The sequence below is a fragment of the Scomber japonicus genome, chromosome 5 (assembly GCF_027409825.1).
Source record: "Scomber japonicus isolate fScoJap1 chromosome 5, fScoJap1.pri, whole genome shotgun sequence".
NCBI classification, from domain to species: domain Eukaryota; kingdom Metazoa; phylum Chordata; class Actinopteri; order Scombriformes; family Scombridae; genus Scomber; species Scomber japonicus.
This window is the reverse complement of record NC_070582.1, coordinates 1,012,240-1,034,165: the sequence shown is the minus strand read 5'-3', so window position 1 is coordinate 1,034,165 and position 21,926 is coordinate 1,012,240. Positions and strand designations below refer to the sequence as shown.

Below are 21,926 nucleotides of genomic sequence, written 5' to 3'. Positions count from 1 at the left end.
CCTCCCTTCAGACCAGTAGAAAACTTCTCAAACCAACGTTACACAATGCTTTACACAAAACTAACAAACATACAACAAGAAAATAAAGCAGAAAACACACAGAAGATTCAAATGTCAGATGTACAGCATATCAAAGTAAATAAGTGGTAGATCAGTGGATAAAATGGGTTAGAAGAAGTGATTTAAAGGAAGATAAAGACTTATCAAACAGGTTGATCCAGAGCCCTGACAGCAAAGACCAGGCTCCATATTTATCTGTGCTGATAATCAGCACTAATTCATTTCCCTCCACTCAGTGTGAAGTTAGAGAAAAACTAATGGAGGCTTTATTTATTGAATGATTGATGTGTTTAAACTGCTGATGGCACAGATAGATTTCAAAGAGCTTTAAGGACACATAAGTCAACAGGAGGTTCAGCTGGAGATGAGTTGGACAGTGGAGAAGATACATTTCATGTTTTTAATCAAGTTGTGTCCGTTTGCATCATTATCGCTGTGTGCACTGTTGTACAATACATGCAAGATGCTGCACTAATGTAGAAAACTAGATGGAAAGGATGTGATTGGATAGGGCTGGATCACATGATCTCACCTACTAGTTTAAATGATATAGTTCTTGTTAAAGACAGCTGATTGGCTGAGCAGTGTTTACTTACAGACTGATGCAAATGGTGAGTTAAATATGGTTATGAGATATAAATGATTCATCTTGACATCATCATTATGCAAATAAAAGCTGGATACCTTTAATATTTACACACTGAGACTCTCTGAAATGTAATGTGGAGCCTTTAAAAGTGATCAATCAAATGTTTCAAATCAATGGTAAACAAACAGGTAAGCAGTGAAGTGATGATAGAAATGGAGTTAACTCTCAGTGTGATTCTGAGACACTTGATAAATATGAGCCCAGGCTCACAGTCTGACTTATAACACCTGTTTTTATCTTGATCTGCATCAAACTGCTCATGTACAACTCATCTGTAAAGTGCTGACTTCAGCTAAATCCAGAGATAACTGTTCAGTTTGGAGTCAGTTAAGAGTCTTAAGTGAAGACGACAAAATCCAGATCCAGACTCCAGATGGATCATCAGGATCCAGCTGATCCTCTTTCAACACTCCTGGATATTCACTCTCACTCTGACAGAGATCATGGTGACCCCCATCTGATGAGAGAAGAAGAAAGAACAGAGGAGATAAATGAGTGTTTAGTGAGACTCACTTGATCAGCTGTCAGTCAGTGATGCAGCACATCCAGTATAAAGAGCAGCAGGGACTTCAGTCCTGTTCAGACCAGAAGTGGAACAGCTGTGCAGCGTAGCTTGCTTCCTTTCAGCTCTCATGTTAACGTGTTGGAGTGAACACACTGAGCTCCAAGCTCACACACCTGCACACACTTTTACTATCAAGTGTGTTTCCTCTGCAGATTTCACTCAAGTACACAGAGGAAATAAAGTGCTGAGAGTCATGAACACATCATTACTGCAGAAACAGAGACATTCACTCATCAGTTTACTGATGGATTTACTGCTGATACATGTCAACTCTTATCAAAGTTTAAAGCTACAGAGTCTCTGTGGGATTTGAAGATGTTTCCTGCTGTTAAATCATCACATGACAATCAGTCAGAGCCCTCAGATAAACAGCTGCTGTGATTCCTGGACTTCAGCAGAGGTTCTGGTCTGTATAAAGACCACATGGTTACTAAACGTAATGATGCTTGTGTGAAATCAGAGCCAGTGATTTGCAGGCTGCAGTCAGACTGATCTTAGAGCTCTGACAAAGATGAACTGATCAATAGTTTAGTGTTGAAATGAGAGAACAAACACTTTGAGATCAGATTTGATTATGAGGATCACTGTCTCTATACATCTTGTAAGGCTGTCAGCTGTAATCCAGCTTTATTTCCTGCAGACATCAACACAACAACAACAGTCGTCTTCACATCGACTCAAACACATGATCACAACAAGCTTCTGGCTCATCTGATTGGCTGACTGTTCTCTCTCTCTCTCTGTCTTTCTGTCCAATCCTGAAGCCTGTCACCATTCTCCTCTCACAGCTTCACTGAGGAAAGCAGCACTGAGAAGGTTGGAGCTTCACCAGGAAATACTGGATCTTTGCTTTGATACTGACTGTATTTAATACTAAACTGCTGAAACCAGCACAGACTGACTCCATCTCTCTACTGACCTCAGAGTCTCCAGTTTGCAGTCTGGACTCTGCTGAAGATCAATCAGCTGCTTCACGTCTAATTCCTTCAGGTCGTTCCAGCTCAGATCCAGCTCTCTGAGATGGGAGGGGTTGTCCTTCAGAGCTGAGGCCAAATAATCACAACTGATCTCAGACAAACTGCAGCGCCTCAATCTGAAAAAAGAATAAAAGATGTGAGTTCAGAAGACAGGTTTCATAATGTGTTGAGATGTGAAGAAGGTTTAGAAGCTGCTGAACAGCCTTCAGAGGATCTGAGAGGAGCTGAAAATAGAAAGATTTTTAAACATCAACTAAAAAATATCTGTTTAGTCTGACTTTATGTCCTGTTTATCATTTTATGCTTTTATTATTTATATTGATTTTATTGATTATCATTATTAGTTTTGATTGTTTAATAAAGTGGAAAACATGAATGTTGTTTTATGTCAGCACACTAAAGCTAATTCCTGTCAACTATGATGAGATGACAATAAAGTTTTGACTCTTCAATCTTGTATTGAAATGAACATAAAGGTTAAATTTGAGATGAAGATCAAATGTTGAAGAAGTTCAGAGTCAATCAGCCAGTGTTGTACTTTGAATGTTTTATTAAATATGTTTTAAATATGAAGCTCAACAAGATGCTCAGTGTGGATCCGCATCAAAATCTATGAGGTCAAATCCCATCAAAACTGGAAAGATTCAAACTAAGATTTGAATGTTTGAAAGTATGTTTTTAAAGTGTTAACTATGGTTTAAAATGAATATGTGAAAACAACATGTGAATGTGTAAATGTGAAGGTGATTTGACCTCATAAACATCATCCTTATGTCTGCAGATTAGTGTCACACAGCTGTCACATCATATTCACTTTATGTGATTTGACATGGACATCACAATAGCATTGGAACTGTAACATACAATTATGCACAGGCAGCAGATGCACTGGATTTAGTGTTTGTAGCTAAACACTGATTTACATCACCTGACCACAGGAGGCTTTAAAAGAAGTGAAAATAGAAAAAAGAAAAGAAAGAAAGATAAGAAAGGAAAATAAAATGCCAGTGTGTGTGTTCAGGGGTTTTAGGTGTGACAGCAGTGTAGTTTCTCTTTTAGCCATGATTTAACACCTCTGTTGAAAACATGAACATTGTGCTGCATTTTCAGCTCAGTGGGCTCAGACACCTCTAGAGTTTTGCTCCTTTAACAGTAAAGACTGATTGTCTAAATGAGGTTTTGTACATTGCAATGTGACAGTTCCAGTTTGTTGAGGCTGTGCTGACTCTACTGGAGTGCTGCTGCCTCGTAACTCATTCAGTAAGCAGGGAAGGAGCACCACCATGGACACATTTAAAAGAAGCTTTAGGCTGGAATAGCTTATCAACATTTCCAAGGTCAACATATTGTGTTTCTTCAACATGTGACAATGCTGCCACCTCATTGGTTCTTTGTCCAGGCTTTTGATTGGCTGCTTATATAGTGATATGATGGGTTTATAGTTGATTGAGAGGCTTGTGACCAGGTAGTGATGAAGTATGACAGCTGAGACAATATCATGGCATGTAGATACTTTCTGATGAGTCTGAAGCAGTTGACATTTGATTGAACCTTTTTTTAGGATATTATTCACTTGTTGATCAAATGTTAGATGTGAGTCTAAGATTATTCCCAAGTACTTGACATTGTCAACCTCAATAATCTAAACACAGAAGTAAGAAATGGTGTCTGACCTCAGAGTCTCCAGTCTACAGTTTGGACTCTTCAGTCCAGCAGACAGATGCTTCACTCCTGAATCCTTCAGCTTGTTGTGACTCAGATGCAGCACTCTGAGATGGGAGGAGTTGCACTTCAGAGCTGAGGCCAGAGAAGCACAGCCGATCTCTGACACACTGCAGTTCTCCAATCTGAATAAAGAATAAAAGATGTGAGTTTAGAAGACAAAGTTCCTGTTTGAAATCATTCAGTGTTTCATAATGTGTTTAGATGTGAAGAAGGTTTAGAAGCTGCTGAACAGCCTTCAGAGGATCTGAGAGGAGCTGAAAACAGAAGGATTTTTAAACATGAACTAAAAACCATCTGTTTAGTCTGGCTTTATGTCCTGTTTATCATTTTATGCTTTTATTATGTGTGTGTCCATGGTGACTGTTTGATATTAATTCATTGTTTAAACATTTTGTAAAGAAGTTTATCTTCTTATTATTATTATATAAAATAATAAAATAATCTTAACTACTCATTTTATTGTTGTATTATTCAATAAACCTTTAGTTTCATATTTCAGTCAGTACAAACATCACATATCATCATAAAGCTTTGGAACAAGCAGATACTGAATATAGTTTTCATTGTTTAATAAAGTGGAAAACATGAATGTTGTTTTATGTCAGCACACTAAAGCTAATTCCTGTCAACTATGATGAGATGACAATAAAGTTTTGACTCTTCAATATTGTATTGAAATGAACATGAAGGTTAAATTTGAGATTAAGATCAAATGTTGAAGAAGTTCAGAGTCAATCAGCCAGTGTTGTATTTTGAATGTTTTATTAAATATGTTTTAAATATGAAGCTCAACAAGATGCTCAGTGTGGATCCGCATCAAAATCTATGAGGTCAAATCCCATCAAAACTGGAAAGATTCAAACTAAGATTTGAATGTTTGAAAGTATGTTTTTTTTTTTTTTTTTTTTTTTTAAGATTTTGTTGGCATAGACGCCTTTATTTATCAGTAGATAGACAGGAAACATGGGAGAAATAGGGGGGTGTGACATGCAGCAAAGGACCTCCGATCGGGATTCGAACCGGGGTCGGCTGCGTATATGGTATGCGCTCCAACCACTCGACCACCTGCGCGCCCGAAAGTATGTTTTTAAAGTGTTAACTATGGTTTAAAATGAATATGTGAAAACAACATGTGAATGTGTAAATGTGAAGAGGATTTGACCTCATAAACATCATCCTTACGTCTGCAGTTTAGTGTCACACAGCTGTCACATCATATTCACTTCATGTGATTTGTCATGGACATCACAATAGCATTGGAACTGTATCATAAAATTATGCACAGGCAGCAGATGCACTGGATTTAGTGTTTGTAGCTAAACACTGATTTACATCACCTGACTACAGGAGGCTTTAAAAAAAGATAAAATCAAAAAAAGAAAAGAAAGAAAGATAAGAAAGGAAAATAAAATGCCAGTGTGTGTGTTCAGGGGTTTTAGGTGTGACAGCAGTGTAGTTTCTCTTTTAGCCATGATTTAACACCTCAGTTGAAAACATGAACATTGTGCTGCATTTTCAGCTCAGTGGGCTCAGACACCTCCAGAGTTTTGCTCCTTTAAAAGTAAAGACTGATTGTCTAAATGAGGTTTTGTATGTTGCAATGTGACAGTTCCAGTTTGTTGAGTCTGTGCTGACTCTACTGGAGTACTGCTGCCTCGTAGCTCATTCAGTAAGCAGGGAAGGAGCACCACCATGGACACATTTAAAAGAAGCTTTAGGCTGGAATAGCTTATCAACATTTCCAAGGTTAACATATTGTGTTTCTTCAACATGTGACAGTGCTGCCACCTCATTGGTTCTTTGTCCAGGCTTTTGATTGGCTGCTTATATAGTGATATGATGGGTTTATAGTTGATTGTGATGCTTGTGACCAGGTAGTGATGCAGTATGACAGCTGAGACAATATCATGGCATGTAGATACTTTCTGATGAGTCTGACGCAGTTGACATTTGATTGAACCTTTTTTTAGGATATTATTCACTTGTTGATCAAATGTTAGATGTGAGTCTAAGATGATTCCCAAGTACTTGACATTGTCAACCTCAATAATCTAAACACAGAAGTAAGAAATGGTGTCTGACCTCAGAGTCTCCAGTCTACAGTTTGGACTCTCCAGTCCAGCAGACAGACGCGTCACTCCTGAATCCTGCAGCTTGTTGTCTGTCAGATTCAGCTCTCTGAGATGGGAGGAGTTGCACTTCAGAGCTGAGGCCAGATAATCACAGCTGATCTCTGACAACCAGCAGTTAATCAATCTGCATAAAGAATAAAAGATGTGAGTTTAGAAGACAAAGTTCCTGTTTGAAATCATTCAGTGTTTCATAATGTGTTGAGATGTGAAGAAGGTTTAGAAGCTGCTGAACAGCCTTCAGAGGATCTGAGAGGAGCTGAAAATAGAAAGATTTTTAAACATGAACTAAAAACCATCTGTTTAGTCTGGCTTTATGTCCTGTTATCATTTTATGCTTTTATTATTTATATTTATTTTATTTATTATCATTATTCATATTATTAGGGACCGAGCCGAAAGGCAAGAGGGCAAGGACTCCAGAGGAGTCCCGCCCTTGCCTGGAGGCAAGGACCCTATTGTTTTTGTGTCGTTTATTATTATTCTACCACCTATTTGAGCCTTAATTTGACCCCCTAAACCTGCTCCAAAACTCACCAAATTCGGAACGCACATCAAGTCTTGCGAAAAATTCGATAAAATGGAAAAAAAAAACAACGTTGAACTCTCTAGCGCCACCTAGAAACACTAAAACAGCCAGTACGCCTGACAGGAATGTTGTAGAGAGATCAAACCAAAACTAAATTTTTTGTCTTATCAAGACCTACAAATCACGTGCTGACACCCCTGACCTAAACCCAACAGGAAGTGCACAATTTGCTATTACATGTGGGATTTTTGACGATTCTTGGCCTCCTACATACATTACCTTGTCCGAGGGCGTTCATCGTGGCAGCTTCAAACTTAAATAGCACAAAAGTTCTGAGCAACTTTGTCATTACTCGTCCGGTTTGGATTTTAGAAGCCCTCAAAGGTCAAGTGCCCAAGAACAATTGCCAAAACGCTCCCATAGACAATGAATGGGAGGAGAGTCTAATGTGACTTTGACCCTAAATTTGACCACCGAAACATGTTCCAGGACAGACAAAATTCACTACGCATATGAGGCCTGGCCATTAAATTCATTCACACACGTATATATATATATATATATATATATATATATATATATATATATATATGTGTTTGTGTGTGTGTGTGTGTGTGTCTGAGTATGTGTGTGTAAGGATCAATATCAATGATCAGACATTATTCATTAAAACACATTAAAGAATATAATAAAGAAATATTTCTCCTTCATCAAGTAAACTTGATCAGTTTCAAACAGATATTAGTTGAGAGGATCTTCTGTATACAGATGTGACTCTTTACCAACAATTATAAACATTCATTTAACAACTAACAGTGAACATTTTCTACACTTTCTTTAAGAATCATCTTTTATAACTACACACTAAACTTTGTACAGTAACAATGAAAATATGGAAATAAAATGAACTTCATGATGTAAGTTATGTATGAACATAAATTAGTTTCAGCTGTTAAACATTAAGATCAACAATAGTAACAGACAGTCAGTGAACTGACCCCAGAGTCTCCAGTCTACAGTTTGGACTCTCCAGTCCAGCAGACAAACGCTTCATTCCTGGATCCTTCAGGTTACTGATACTCAGGTTCAGGTGTGTGAGATGGGAGGGGTTGCACTTCAGAGCTGAGGCCACAACTTCACAGTGAGTCTCTGAGAGTCCACAGCCACCAAGTCTGTGATGACAGATAATATATAATACACACTTTAATATTAAATATAGATTTGAGGCATTTTGATGACTAAACAAACTGAGATGTGACAACTAGCTCAGTTCTCTCTGTAGTGATGTCTGTATGTTGTCAGTGTTCAACATTAGATGGACATTAAGCAGCTCTGCACTACACCACTCCCATCTGCCCTGCTATCACTGCAATCAGCTCATTCCCCTCAGCTGAGCTTCCCGCCCATCTACACACAAACTATCAAGAGACACTTTCACCTTCCTGGCTGCTGTTATATAAGAGCATGTGTTTACTTTAAGGGAGTGTTGGAAGGAAAATGTCATCTGAGACACTACTGCATTTTATTTTGTAGGAACATCCTCTGTCTCATTGTGTTTCCTTCCTGTGTTCATGTCCTTCTCCCTTCTCACTCTCCCTCCACACCTGCCCTGTATCAGCCTCGTTAGCCCCGCCCCCCTGCTCCCTGTGTCTTCCCCAGCCAATCAGCTCATTTCCTGTTCTCCTGCTCCACCTGTACCTCCTCCCCTCCTCAGGTTACTTTGGATTTGAGTCCTGACTTCTCAATTTTATTCAATCAGCTGTCAGTTGGCTTTAAAAGCTTTTAACGAAGCAATTTTTTGTCTTTGTTTGGTTTATATCATATTATATTATATTATATTATATTATATTATATTATATTATATTATATTATATTATATTATATTAATCAATCATTACAAATAAACAGAATAAGTGTGTTTACTAATGTGAGCTATAAACACACCAACAATAAAATGAAGCTTTTCTTGCTCTCATAGCATTTGTAACATGAAGAACATTTGAAGTGAAGCTCTATAAGTCAGAGTGTTGGTGTGCACATCCACAAACCCTCAGTGGGATCGGTGCTGGATACTAAATCTATTCAACTGTGATACAAGGACAACTCACACACTGGAATCACAGCTCCATTTCATTTAACTGGAACATTTCCAGTGACTACAGGTCTTCCTCAGGCAGATACCCACAGGAGGGAAATGAAGGATATATACTGTATATCTAAATGTCCAGTGACATCATCATCTAATCACATTCATATGTGTCCAGATATCCTCATCACCAGGAAAATAACAACATGAATGTGAATAGAAATGTGTGTTTGACTTGTGATGAGGATATCTTGACACGTGTGAATGTGCTTGCAGGTTCTCCTTGCAGTGAAACACTACTCATGTAGAACTTTGGCAACAAGCAACAAGCACATGTTTAACACTTTCATAGTGTGCATGTGTGAATCTTTACTGTAATACTGATGCTTCAGATGAGAAAACAGCTTTATAATGTTGATAATCACATCTGAACTTACTCAGCCTTTCTGCAGTTCCTCACAGCTGGGATCAGTCTCTGTTTTCCCTCCCATGATGTGTTGTATTTCCTCAGGTCCAACTCATCCAGAACCTCCTCTGACATCTGCAGCATGTAGGCCAGAGCTGAGCAGTGGATATCAGAGAGTTCCTTCTCTGATCTGTTCTCTGACTTCAGGAACTGTTGGATCTCCTGATGTACTGAGCGGTCGTTCATCTCCATCAGACAGTGGAAGATGTTGATGCTTCTGTCAGGAGAGATGTCCTTACTGTTCATCTTCTTCAGGTTGTTGATGACTCTCTGGATGGTTTCTGGACTGTTGTCTGTCTGACCCAGCAGGCCTCCTAAGAGACCCTGGTTGGACTCCAGAGAGAGGCCATGAAGGAAGCGGATAAACAGGTCGAGGTGGCCATTTTCACTGTAGAGAGATTTCTCCATGGCTCCCGTCAGGAAATCATCCAGAGATGAGTTACTGTGTTTTCCTCCCAGGAAGTCCTTCAATACCTTTGTCTTCCTGCGGGTGTAACAGTGGTACATGTAGACTGCAGCCAGAAACTCCTGAATGCTCAGATGAACAAAGCTGTAGACTGTTTCCTGGAATATCACACTCTCTCTTTTGAAGATCTCTGTACAAACTCCTGATAACACTGAGGCTTCTGTGACATCAAGACCACACTGCTCCAGGTCTTCTTGGTAGAACATGATGTTTCCTTTCTCCAGTTGTTCAAACGCCAGTCTCCCCAGCTTCAGAAGAAGGTCCCTGTCAGCCTCCGTCAGCTCCTGTGGACTCGTCTCATGTCTCTCATCATACTTGTTCTTCTTCCTCTTTGTCTGAACCAGAAGGAAGTGTGAGTACATGTCAGTCAGGGTCTTGGGCAGCTCTCCTCTCTGGTCTGTAGTCAACATGTGGTCCAGAACTGTAGCAGTGATCCAGCAGAAGACTGGGATGTGACACATGATGTGGAGGATCCTGGATGTCTTGATGTGTGAGATGATTGTGCTGGACTGCTCTTCATCACTGAATCTCCTCCTGAAGTACTCCTCCTTCTGGGCGTCAGTGAAGCCTCGTACTTCTGTTACCCTGTCCACACATGAAGGAGGGATCTGATTGGCTGCTGTAGGTCGGGAAGTTATCCAGATGAGAGCCGAGGGAAGCAGCTTCCCCTTGATGAGGTTTGTCAGCAGCACGCTGACTGATGACTTCTGTGTGACATCAGACACGACCTCACTGTTGTTGAAATCCAGTGAAAGTCTGCTTTCATCCAGGCCGTCAAAGATGAACAGAACTTTACAGCCAGCGAGCTTCTCTGCTGTGAGCTTCTGTAATGTTGGATAGAAAACATGGATCAGCATGAGCAGACTGTACTGCTCATCTTTGATCAAGTTCAGCGACCTGAACGAGAACAGAATCAGCAGACTGATATCTTGGTTGTTGGAGCGCTGTGCCCAGTCCAGAGTGAACTTCAGCACTGAGAAGGTTTTTCCAACGCCAGCGACGCCGTTCATCAGAACCACTCTGACTCTGTGTAAGCCTTCACAGATGTCCTGATCCTTGGTTGGAGAGTCATGGAGGGTCTTCATCTTGGAAGCTCTTTCAAGCTGCCTCACCTCATGTTGGGTATTAACCTCTTCAGTTTCCTGTTGGTCAGGTAAGACTTTAAAGATGTCCTGACACTTGATTGGAGCGTCATGGAGGGTCTTCATCTTGGAAGCTGTTTCAAGCTGCCTCACCTCATGTTGGGTATTAACCTCTTCACTCTGTCCCTCTGTGATGTGGACCTCAGTGAAGATGCTGATGAGGTAGGTTTCAGTTCCTGCTTCATCAGTTCCTTGAGTCACACATTCACATGTGCTGCTCAGACTGATCTGATGTTCATCTAAAACCTCCTTCAGACCACTTTCTGCTGAAAGAGAAGAAAAAAGGTAGAATGAAACAGAAATCAGTGTGAGTGTTAATGTTCAGTAGGATAGAGGAGGTAGATTCCTGTTTTCAGAGATGATGACATCAGCAGACAGATCTTCAGTCTTACTTTGTACAGTGCTAGTCTGACTGTCTGTCTGCAGTCCAGGTCTGGTTCTGGATCTTTTTCCGCACTGGGGACAGGAGGAGTCTCCTGATGAAGCAGACTGGTCCCGGTATGAGGTGATGCACTGTCTGCAGAACCAGTATCCACAGCTGGTATAGACTGGATCCTTCAGGACGTCCTGACACAAAGAACAGCAGGACAGCTGCTCCTCCACAGAAACAGCCCTCCTCTTCCTCTGACTGTGGACATGAACACATTCTTTATGTCACATGACATTAGTGGAGGCCAGCCGACAGCTCACAAGCTGCATGCAGCTCTTTCCCCACATAAACAGTCCAGACTGTCAGTATTTACACACTTACACAGTTTCTGTTCTTCAGCCTCTGAGATTCAACACATTCAGTTTGAGATAAAATAATAAATACTACAATCACAAGAGTTTAAAATGAATTAGACAGAGACAACAATGTGCCAGCCAAGGCAGAGAAGAAGAAGAAGACTGCAAGCTAGTAAACATGGATGTAAACAATGCAGGATTTAAAATAGATGTTTGATGAGGAGGAAAGTGGATTCAACACATTAGTTAGACCACAAGGAGACACACAATGTGTTTTGGTAAGTAAGTCAATGTGAACATGACTTTAGTCTGTTAACAAGAAAACTCCACAGGCTCCTTTAAGCTACTCTGATCCATTAAAAGTCAGGAACAATAAGCAGGAGGAAACTGAGCCAAACAGAAAAGTCCACTAGTGAAAAATAACAGACTGCTGCTCTTTTGTGTTGTGCTGCTGAACAGAGAGCTCTGCTAAATATCTTCATAATGCATCTTTTCATGAGTGTTTCTCTCTCTCTGTTTCTGCTATAGTCTCTCTCCCTCTGTGTGAGTGTGATACAACACTTTGACACATTTGACTTTTCCCAAACGTTAAACATCAGACTCAGTTTCCTCTGCTGCAGTGGTCAGTCTGCAGTGATAAATCAGCTGCAGCAGGCTGTTTCTATACATTTACATGACCTCCTCCCATATTTAGTGTCTTTGAACAGGAACACGTTAAGACACAGTCTGTATTACATGAGACCAAACATTGTGCCTGCTGCTGCAGTCCTTTAGTAAATAAGGACAGACACAGTTTGACTTGTTAGTAAGTCCTTAGTAAATATCACCCTGGGTTACCTGCTGCTACTTTACATTTATTGACTGGAAAATTAAAAACTAACTATATCTACACTACAACCTTAATGAAAGCATCTCACTGAATCATCTTCAGCTCAGTTTACAGTAGAAACAGTCTCTTACTTTGTGTCTGAGGGTCCAGGTTCTTTACTGAAGTCTGGAGGATATTCTTTAGACCGGTCACTCTTCATAGACGGACAGCTGGATATTACAGACTCTGCTCTCTGTCTGTAGAAACAATAAATGTTTGACACACATCATTATTTCTTGTAAAGAGCAGATGTAACATGATGTAGTGATGACAACAGTTATGTTCATATCTCCTGCATGTTTTAAACATTTGTAATCTGGATATATTTGTAGAAAGAGTTTTTAACATGTAAATGTTTGACATGTGTTAAAATGACAACAGTTTATTTAGTGACCGTTAAACTAAAGGCACTGCTGCCTGATGCTGGACTGTCACATTCACTTCCTGTCTAGAAAACCAACAACACAATCTGTCCTCTGCTACTTTACCTGTCTTAAATATTGCTTCAAGCAACTAATAAACATTTCAGAACAGCAACAAGCTCGCTTTCCACTAAATGACAGAAATAATGCACTGAATTAAAAAGCATAGAATGATATAAGAATCATTTTGTAATGCAATCACAATACTGAACAGCAATAAATGAGTCACTCACTGTAGAGGCTGTAAAACATCATATTCAGGCTCAATGAGGAAATAAATCCATGTTTATGTTGTCATGGCAACAAAGAGGAAAAGCAAAGGAATTATTGTTTAAATAGTTTAAATAGCACTTTCTTGGTTAACATGAAACATTCACAGGGTCATGATGTTATAATGACAGCAGTTATGTATGAATGAATAATAATATGAATCATTTTGTAATGTAGATTATCAAATGACATTAAACTGAATCATCTTCAGCTCAGTTTACAGTAGAAACAGTCTCTTACTTTGTGTCTGAGGGTCCAGGTTCATTACTGAAGTCTAGAGGAGGTTCATTAGACCGGTCACTCTTCATAGACAGACAGCTGGATATTACAGACTCTGCTCCGTCCTCCTCTTCCTCCTCTTCCTCCTCTTCCTCCTCTTTCTTCATCTTCTGGAGTCTGAGAGGTAAACCAGTAACACTGGAGACACACACACACATACACAGTATAATAAACCCAGTCCTGATATTAACACTCACCTGCCTCACACTGTTTTCCTCCTTCTGCTCTGATGACTGTAAAATGGAGTCTGACTGAAAACTTTCACTTTCAGAGCTCCTCCCTTCTTTACTGGAAGTCACATAACTGTGTTTGTGTGTGTGTGTGTGTGTGTGTGTGTGTGTGTTTCCTGTTTAGGACTTTTAAAGTTAACTGGAAGAAAGAAAAAACTCCCTAAAAGGAATTACAATGTGCATTTTCTTCTTTTCAACATATTGTTGTTTTTGGTTTGAAAGGATTCTTTACTGAGGACACTTTAACCTCCTGCGTCCTCATATGGGAACATTACAATTTGGGTTTGCTGGACCTTAAACTTCATTCTGCTGAACTTTGTTGTCCTCTTCATACAAACCTTTTGTGCCACCTAGTGGTCGCAAAAGCACATTACTATACAAACATGATACAATACATTCATCAGTGCAGCAGGTATAAAACCTGATCAAACTTTATGGTTCAAACATGTTTATTTATGTTTAATAAAGTTTGTAGTTTTTTATTGGAAGTCACATGACTGTGGTGAAAATGATATTTTCTTGTGATATATGTTGACTGTTCCAGTGTGTTTACTTTATTCATGTTTAATGTGTAGGGCAAGGAGCTGTACAGCAGACTGTCACCACCCAACACGTTGATGTCATTTTATTATTAATCAACAGGTATGTTTGTATTTTCTGTCTGTATCTTTTTATTATTTCTAATGTGCAATATAGGTATCTATAGCATATAGGGGCTTTGTAAAGTCAAACTCTTTTGGTAAATAACCTTCATTGAATAAAACATGTTCTGTGTCTGTTTCGTTACGTTATATATTTTTATATAACGCAATATCAAAGTTGTCCAGCAGATGGCGCCATTTCCACTGAATCACTTTGAAACAGTGAACAGCTGCTTCATATTGATGGAGAGCCTCAGAAAGCTTGGTTTGTCCATCACTACAGTAAATATGATCAGCTGTACTCACTAGTGTTTAACAGAGACTCTGAGACTTTATTTTTTCACCTTTTTCTTCAACTATTTATTCTATTTTTGTTGTTGTTGTTTTTGACTCGTGAACATTTCTTTCAGAATAAAGGCTTTCTGTTCTACTCTACAAAGTCCTGATGCTCTCACTTTATTTCTTCTTCTCAGAGAAACAGAGACGAGTCCTGACTGCAGCTCTGTGTGTGTGTTAGTACGTGATGTTGAGAAGAATCGTCATCAATAATCAACAACAATAATAATAATGATGTGAAAATGATTTTAATTGCTGGTAATGAAACAGCTACAGTACAGCAGATCAGTTACAGCTCAGATGAACAGCTGGAGGTCGACTGATTAACCAGATCAAACTTCTTTTTGCTCAGAATACTTTTGTACTTTGTGATTGCTGTGTTGGTACTTTTACTGCAGTAAAGGATCTGAGTACTTCTTCCACTGCAGCAGTTTGTCAAGTATCTGCTATGTTAAGTCAAACTTCCTCTAAATCTATGAAAGAACTAAAGCACAACATACTTCATCAGTGACTACAGCAGCTGCTACATGTGAATAAATGTGTTTGATCCTAATTAAACATCTAGGTGAGGCTTTATTTAACAGCTAATTTGCAGATATTTAATGTGTAATTTTCAGGACATTTATTAGAATTAAGAGCTAAATATGAATCTCAATATGCTGCGTAGGTATATGGCAACAGAACCGTTTGATTACAGTAATTAGTGCCAAACTGCAGCACGCTGTCTGTAATATGTACAAATTAACTGAAAATGTCCAGAAAATGAGAATAAAAGTCAAATGAAGAAAATCTGCTTCAGTCATCAGTCGACCTCTGTGAGCACATTTGGTTTGTTTGTGTTTTTTGGGAGTTTTACAGCAAACATTCAGACTCCTGATTGGACACTGATACAAAATGAGGAGGAAAATCAACATGAAACAGACGGCTGAGCTTCAGGTCTTCACTAACTTCCTGTATGAACACAGGTAGGTCTGTTTGGACCCATGAAGACCTCCAGGCCCAGCTGACACACATCATTAATCCCAGGTAGTATTTGGTCAGATTAGGACTGCTTGGTGTGTTTGGAGCACCGTGCGATGCTACTGGTTCCCTCCTGAGACAGTTTGAGTCCAGCTGGACGTCAGCAGAGAGGAAACAGGACTACTGCTGGACAAACAGGAAACAGAAAAACAGTCCAGTGCTGATACTTCCTGTCTGGCTTCATCTCACAGTTCAAATGATCCTCTACAACACTGCAGCTGGATCCACATGGATCGTATCATTTCATATCTACCTCAGTGTTCATCATAGAATCATTAATTAATATCCTGGTGATAATAAAACATGTTTTGATGCTGATGTGAACAGATGTGCAGAGTAAAGGTTGGACAGACTGACGCTTAGTGAAGAAAACGCAGCTTCACTCTGAATATTATGAGCAAACAGCAGGACGGACCAATCATCAAACACACTCACTGCCTCTTCATTAGGAACACCTGTGTAATCTAATCCAATACAACAGCTCTGATATACATTTAGGAAGTTTATACAGTGTTAACATTGTTAGGAAAGAGATCATTCTATTCATTTATTAATCAATATATGTATATTAATAAAAACGTTGTACTAACTCCCACTTCAATGTTTGCTGATTTTATCATGTTTGATGTACTGTTGTTGTTTTTATGTCTTGTTAGGTGTCTTTGAGTGTTTTGAAAGGCGCCTATAAATAAAATATTATTATTATTAACATACATGAGAGGGGAAAATATTAGGAAGACCATTCAATGTAATTCACCTCTGTATGCCTCCACCACTTAATACGACCTCAAAGTAGAATTATCACCTTTTTGACAATGTTAACAAAATCTGAAAATGTATAAACTTCATAAAAGTAGAATTTCTATCAGAGCTGTTGAGTTGGATTAGAAAGCACAGCTGTTCTAATGAAGTCACAGTGAGAAACGTCATTGATTGTATCTTCTGGACACAGTGAGCAGCAGCTACAGAGACGGTCAACATCAGGCTACAACATGCTCAAACTAAACACTGCTGAGATTCAAAAGTGACAGGAAGTCTTCCATCAACAGCTTTCTGTAATCACATGGTTGAATATCAACACTGGACTTAAAGCTCAGGTCAATAATATGAAGCCTGCACCAAAACAAACAGAAAAGTCCAAACTGGGTTAATGTGAGTTTTCGTTTTGAACTCACTGCAGGAAATCAAACTATTATATCTCTGACTGTTTTCATTCTTGAACTTCAGCAACAATATTTGATGGAGACGATCGAATCGAGACACAAAGCTTCAACGTCCACATGACCTCAGCCCACTCTACTCACTGAATAAAGGCCATGAGATATGGTCGAAAGCTTCCAGGCTAGTAAGTGAACCTTTGGTGCTTAGATTGTCTCCATCAAATTATAAAGCAGATGAACAAAAGTACCTGGACAGCTGTGTGTTTCTATCTGTTACTGCAGTGAGCTGCATCTGTCTGTTGGTTGGGAGCAGTTCACATCACATCAAGGTTTTAGGTCTGGAGACATAAAATTATAAATAAAAGAAGAAAAAAGTTGAGCTAAATGCTAATATCAGCATGCTAACAGATGCTAACATGCTGATATACAGTTTGAAGGTATTTAAACCAATGAGCTGCTGACAGAGCTCACCAGCATGGATCAAAATCTACCGTTTGTGTTTGTGGAGCAGAAAAATGTTTTTTATCATCTTCTCTGGATTGAATCAGCTCCCTGTGGGGGTCCTGACCCCCCTCTGGGAGCCACATTCTTTCATGTCCTTTAGTCTGCTGGACTGATCTGAGCCACTTCTCTTCAGTTTACAGCATGTGACGATATCGTCCACATACTTTTGAACATGTGTGAACGTCACAAACATTCAGAGACGACTTCTTTAAACATGTCAGCTGGAAAAATGAAGGCATTTGTTTGCATAAATATATTCAGATGATTCAGATGATTATCTTCAGGCTTTTACTGAACCAAAACTAAACTGAGAGAAAGTTACAGCTACAACTCATTTTGAAGTCTGGACATCTTCACAGTCTGTGTGAAATATCGCTGTTAACGCAGTAAATCTGCAGATGATTTGCATATCGAGCAGAAATGGAAGATTAAAAACAATCATCATGTGTGCTGTTCAGCTTACGCAGCCACGACCGGCTTGACTCACACAAACTCTTCTTTACTAGAATTAAAAGATTTTTCTGTTCTTTTTTTTCCTTCTCAATTTCTGCGAATTAAAATATGTAAAAATACAATTTCAAAGCTACGATTAAGCTCAGGTCTTCCTGAGAAACAACAGAAAAATAGAAGACTGGAGATAATTATGATGGACCAGTTTGAGAAGCAAAACCGTCACATAGCTACAGAACAAACTCGAGTTCATCAGTAGAAAACACGTCTGTCAGCATCGACCAATGAAGAGTCACTTTCTACTGAAGTAATGTGAACGAAGCCCTGATCTCTAATGATCACAAGACCCAGCGACCACAAACAGCTTCTGAAAACATGTAACAGATCAATCCAAGGATGCGTATTGAAAATAATTCAAACTATTTAGAAAGTGCATATCTACACTGACATCTGTGTAACTGTTCCTCATCTACTCCAAGAGTCAAGAGCCACGAGACACAAAACATCTTGTCACCAGACCAGAGAACTAGAAAATAACCAGACAAATATAAATCAATCTAATAGAGTTGTAATGATTTGTCATCAGTTACTACCTTTTAAATTAATCGCCAACTACTTTGATTGATTCTGCCTCTTAAATGTTAATATTCTCTGTTTCTTTCGGAAACACTGATCAGCATTTTTCACCATTTTCTGACATTTTAAGGACAAAAAAAACAAATTGATGAATCGATAATGCACATGATCGTTAGTCGCAGCTTTGCAGGAAACTACACATCACTTCCTGTCTGTGAGGAAATCATTTTGGACTTTCAGGTCCAGAAAGTAGTGCTGAAGATTTTGGAGTAGATGAGACGTGACTCCAGTGTGTGACAGGGAGAAACGGCGGTTTATATTGCACAGGGGTTGGTGAGATCCTCAAACACGGCAGATTCTTCGATCCCTCGTGCAAACAGGTTGATCAACTGGCAGTGAGCTCTGAGAAAAGAAGAGAGGGAAGTTTATGATTTGTTTAAACTGAGCTTAAATGTGAAGAAACCCTCAGAAGGGTTTGTGGTACCTGACGTCGATGGCCGTGTGGGTCAGGATCTCGCCGTCGCAGTTCCAGCTGCTGTAGGCGGGACTGCAGCTGCAGGCCGGGTGGTCTCTGCAGATCTGGCTGAAGATCTGGCGTTTGCCGTTCTCGTGCAGGTCTAGCTCCAGGTCCGAGTCGCTCTGGCAGTGGCGAGGCACGAAGCGGAAACGTCGCACCCGTTGGACCTCGACAAACGTCAGGTCAAACTGTTTGAGGGGAGAGGGACAGGAAGTGAGAGGCCTTAAACCAGAAGATGGACTGGTTATGCGGCTCTGGGACAAACCTGGTCATCTTTGCTGGTGTGTCGGAGGAGGTGTCTGAGGAAATCAAAGCGGGAACATTTTCGAACCAGGATGAGGTCAGTGGTGCCGTCGGCCAGGTGAGCGGCAGGTGAGAGGCCTTTGGGGCTGCGAGGACAAGCACAGCTCATACTGGCAGCGTTTATAGCCAGGAACTTCCCTCGGATCGTCTTCCACTCACCGTCACTTTCTGGAACAACAAAAAAAACCCAAAGACAGATTTGACCGTTGTCCTTTCAGTCAACATATTCTGTAACATCTAAAATGAGCAGAGAGCCCCGACCAGTCAGATACCAGCATGGAGAGGAAATCCATCTTTATATAATCACACAACATCCTGAATAACTTGAAAGAAAACACTAAAAAAGTTCTTTCTTGTCTTCAGAAATCTGCAGAACAGCTACACAGACATTAAGGTGAGACTGTTTTATCATCAGCTGATTGAGGTACATGTTGAATATGATCAGTGATACAATCAGTCAGACAGCTTTGGACTTGTTGGAAGGTTGATTTCTGTCCAGTCTTTGTAAGCAGTTAACATCCTCAGAGGTTTTATAGGAAATCTCACTCAGAGACAGTTTAGTCAGTTTTATGAGTTGTGGATGAGGATTTGTTGGACTCACCGCTTTTGGACACTTCATCCGTCTCGTACCTCTCAGCTCGCTCTGAAAGTAGTTTCCCGCTGTGCTGACAAACCAAGCAGCTGGAAATGTACAGACACACTGATGTGATTAACAAAGAAACTGTTTTTATTGCTGGACTGAACTGATGGAAAACCTGCAAAGAATCAAAGTTTCGTAGCTAAAATCAAACTGTATCATGTCTTTGGCTGCAGATTAGTTGTGATGTCTTAATTTCCTTCCTCATAAAACATTAGCAAAGTGTTTATTAAGTATTTAAATCCTGTGTTGCACTAATTAAACAAAATAGGGACAAAGTGATAATAAATGCTCCATGGTTCCTCCTTTAAATGAGCTCTCAGGTCACTCAGAGCTGCTAAAGCTCAAATTAAAATGTGTGTAAATAATCAGAGGAGGTTTTCTGAACAGCATCTCTCACCCTGATCGACACCTGGCGGCATCTCGAGGCGTTCCCACGATGTCTCTGGCTGGCAGGTAGGACACTGTTCCTTCATAGTAATGATGAGTCAGGAACATCTTCAGACCTGCAGGAGTCAAAGAGTCAACATCAGACCGGCTTCTTCTGCCTGATGGAAACCTGAAGTGTGTTGTTGAGTCGAGTTCGAGTCACACATGTTGTGTTTCTACCTGAAAGGTCGTATCTGGCCGGTCCCATCCATCTCTTCCTCTCGCTGTCCGTCAGCACGTCGCCATAGAAACCGTATCCGAGCAGGGAGACGGAGTATCGCAGAAATGTGTTGTTGTGGTGGACCGAGCAAACGTCCATCGGCTGAGAGTCTCCTACACACACGCACACACACACACACACACACACACACACACACACACACACACACACACTTGTTAAATATCATGATTCATAATAACTGATGTGTACTGAGATCATGTGACTACTGTGTACTGAGGTCATGTGACTGCTGTGTACTGAGGTCATGTGACTGCTGTGTACTGAGGTCATGTGACTGCTGTGTACTGAGGTCATGTGACTGCTGTGTACTGAGGTCATGTGACTGCTGTGTACTGAGGTCATGTGACTGCTGTGTACTGAGGTCATGTGACTGCTGTGTATTGAGATCATGTGACTGCTGTGTACTGAGGTCATGTGACTGCTGTGTACTGAGGTCATGTGACTGCTGTGTACTGAGATCATGTGACTGCTGTGTACTGAGATCATGTGACTGCTGTGTACTGAGATCATGTTACTACTGACCCACGATGATGTGCAGGGCAGAGGTGACGGGGTCGTTGGTTCCCACGGTGGCGAAGCAGATACAGTCTGTTGATCCTGAAACAAGAGAAACCATTTAACCAGCAGTCAGGTTTCCCTCCTGTTCATTTATTCAATTAAATGAAGCTACATCTATATATTTATACATTTACACATTTATATATTAATATCTATATATCACTCTGAACTGGTTGGAGCTTCACTGTTGAATCCTGCAGGTATAATTATTTAATGTTCATTTAGTTTAAGACACAGCTGATAAACTTCTAATGTGCTTCCAGTTTTAGGGCATTTACAGTCTGTACTGCATGAAAACTGAATGATGAACATTTAACAAATGCTAAATTAATCAACTTTTACTGTTCTTCTTGTAAATATGGTTTAAAAACTAATTCACACTTCTTTAGGCAGACATTTTGAGCAACTACTAAATAACTTTCCAAAATAATTTATTGTAGTTTATTGGATTATTCCAGATTTAAGGAAAAGTGCCTTTAATGCATAAACCCTGTTGAGGCTGTTAGATGCAGTTCCTATTTTCTGCCAGAAGATGGCGGCAGAATCCCATTTTCAAATCTTAATTTCGTCTTCTCTCTCCTCCTCCTTTCTTTCTTTCTTTCTTTCTTTCTTTCATTCTGATACTGAAGCTTCATATTAGCCACACACACACACACACACACACACACACACACACACACAGTTGGTAGTTTAATGTCTGACCAGCAGGAATGATCCCGATGCGCAGCGAGCAGGGCAGCAGCGTTTCCTCCGGACAGTTTGGATCGACGCCTCCGTCCAGCTGCGTCCTCCAGATCAGTCCGTGGATGATCTCGCTGAACATGCCGTCTCCTCCCACACACACCACCCTGCGGTCAAAGGGTCAAAGGTCAGAGGTCAGAGGAAACGTCAGCCTTCACACAGCGACACAGTGTGATGAAGCTGAACTCACCCGTCAAACGTCTTCAGCTCCGCCTCGGCCCGCA

At 40.1% G+C, this 21,926-nt stretch overlaps 2 protein-coding genes across 3 annotated transcripts in view; both read right to left on the bottom strand.

The window, feature by feature from the left end:
• Positions 1-2,210: 2,210 nt before the first annotated feature.
• On the bottom strand, positions 2,211-12,551 carry LOC128359150 (NLR family CARD domain-containing protein 3-like; the record flags this gene model as incomplete). The annotated part of the gene is made up of 8 exons (XM_053319587.1): positions 2,211-2,367; positions 3,925-4,098; positions 6,059-6,232; positions 7,633-7,806; positions 9,158-10,682; positions 10,794-11,060; positions 11,250-11,407; positions 12,481-12,551. Coding segments are annotated over 8 exons (2,700 nt in total), but the record flags the coding sequence as incomplete, so codon positions are not given.
• Positions 12,552-18,227: 5,676 nt separating this feature from the next.
• LOC128359155 (ceramide kinase-like) overlaps positions 18,228-21,926 on the bottom strand; it is a 12,784-nt gene continuing 9,085 nt past the window's right edge. For both annotated transcript variants that reach the window (XM_053319591.1, XM_053319593.1), the window contains 9 exons: positions 21,893-21,926; positions 21,664-21,809; positions 20,926-21,000; positions 20,343-20,495; positions 20,134-20,239; positions 19,698-19,777; positions 19,059-19,264; positions 18,761-18,981; positions 18,228-18,678 (listed from right to left, as the gene is read on the bottom strand). The exon at positions 21,893-21,926 is cut by the window's right edge and continues 33 nt beyond it. In XM_053319591.1, coding sequence (XP_053175566.1) covers positions 18,591-18,678; positions 18,761-18,981; positions 19,059-19,264; positions 19,698-19,777; positions 20,134-20,239; positions 20,343-20,495; positions 20,926-21,000; positions 21,664-21,809; positions 21,893-21,926 — 1,109 coding nt within the window. In that variant the 3' untranslated portion in view covers positions 18,228-18,590. The remainder of the gene's footprint in view (positions 18,679-18,760; positions 18,982-19,058; positions 19,265-19,697; positions 19,778-20,133; positions 20,240-20,342; positions 20,496-20,925; positions 21,001-21,663; positions 21,810-21,892) is intronic.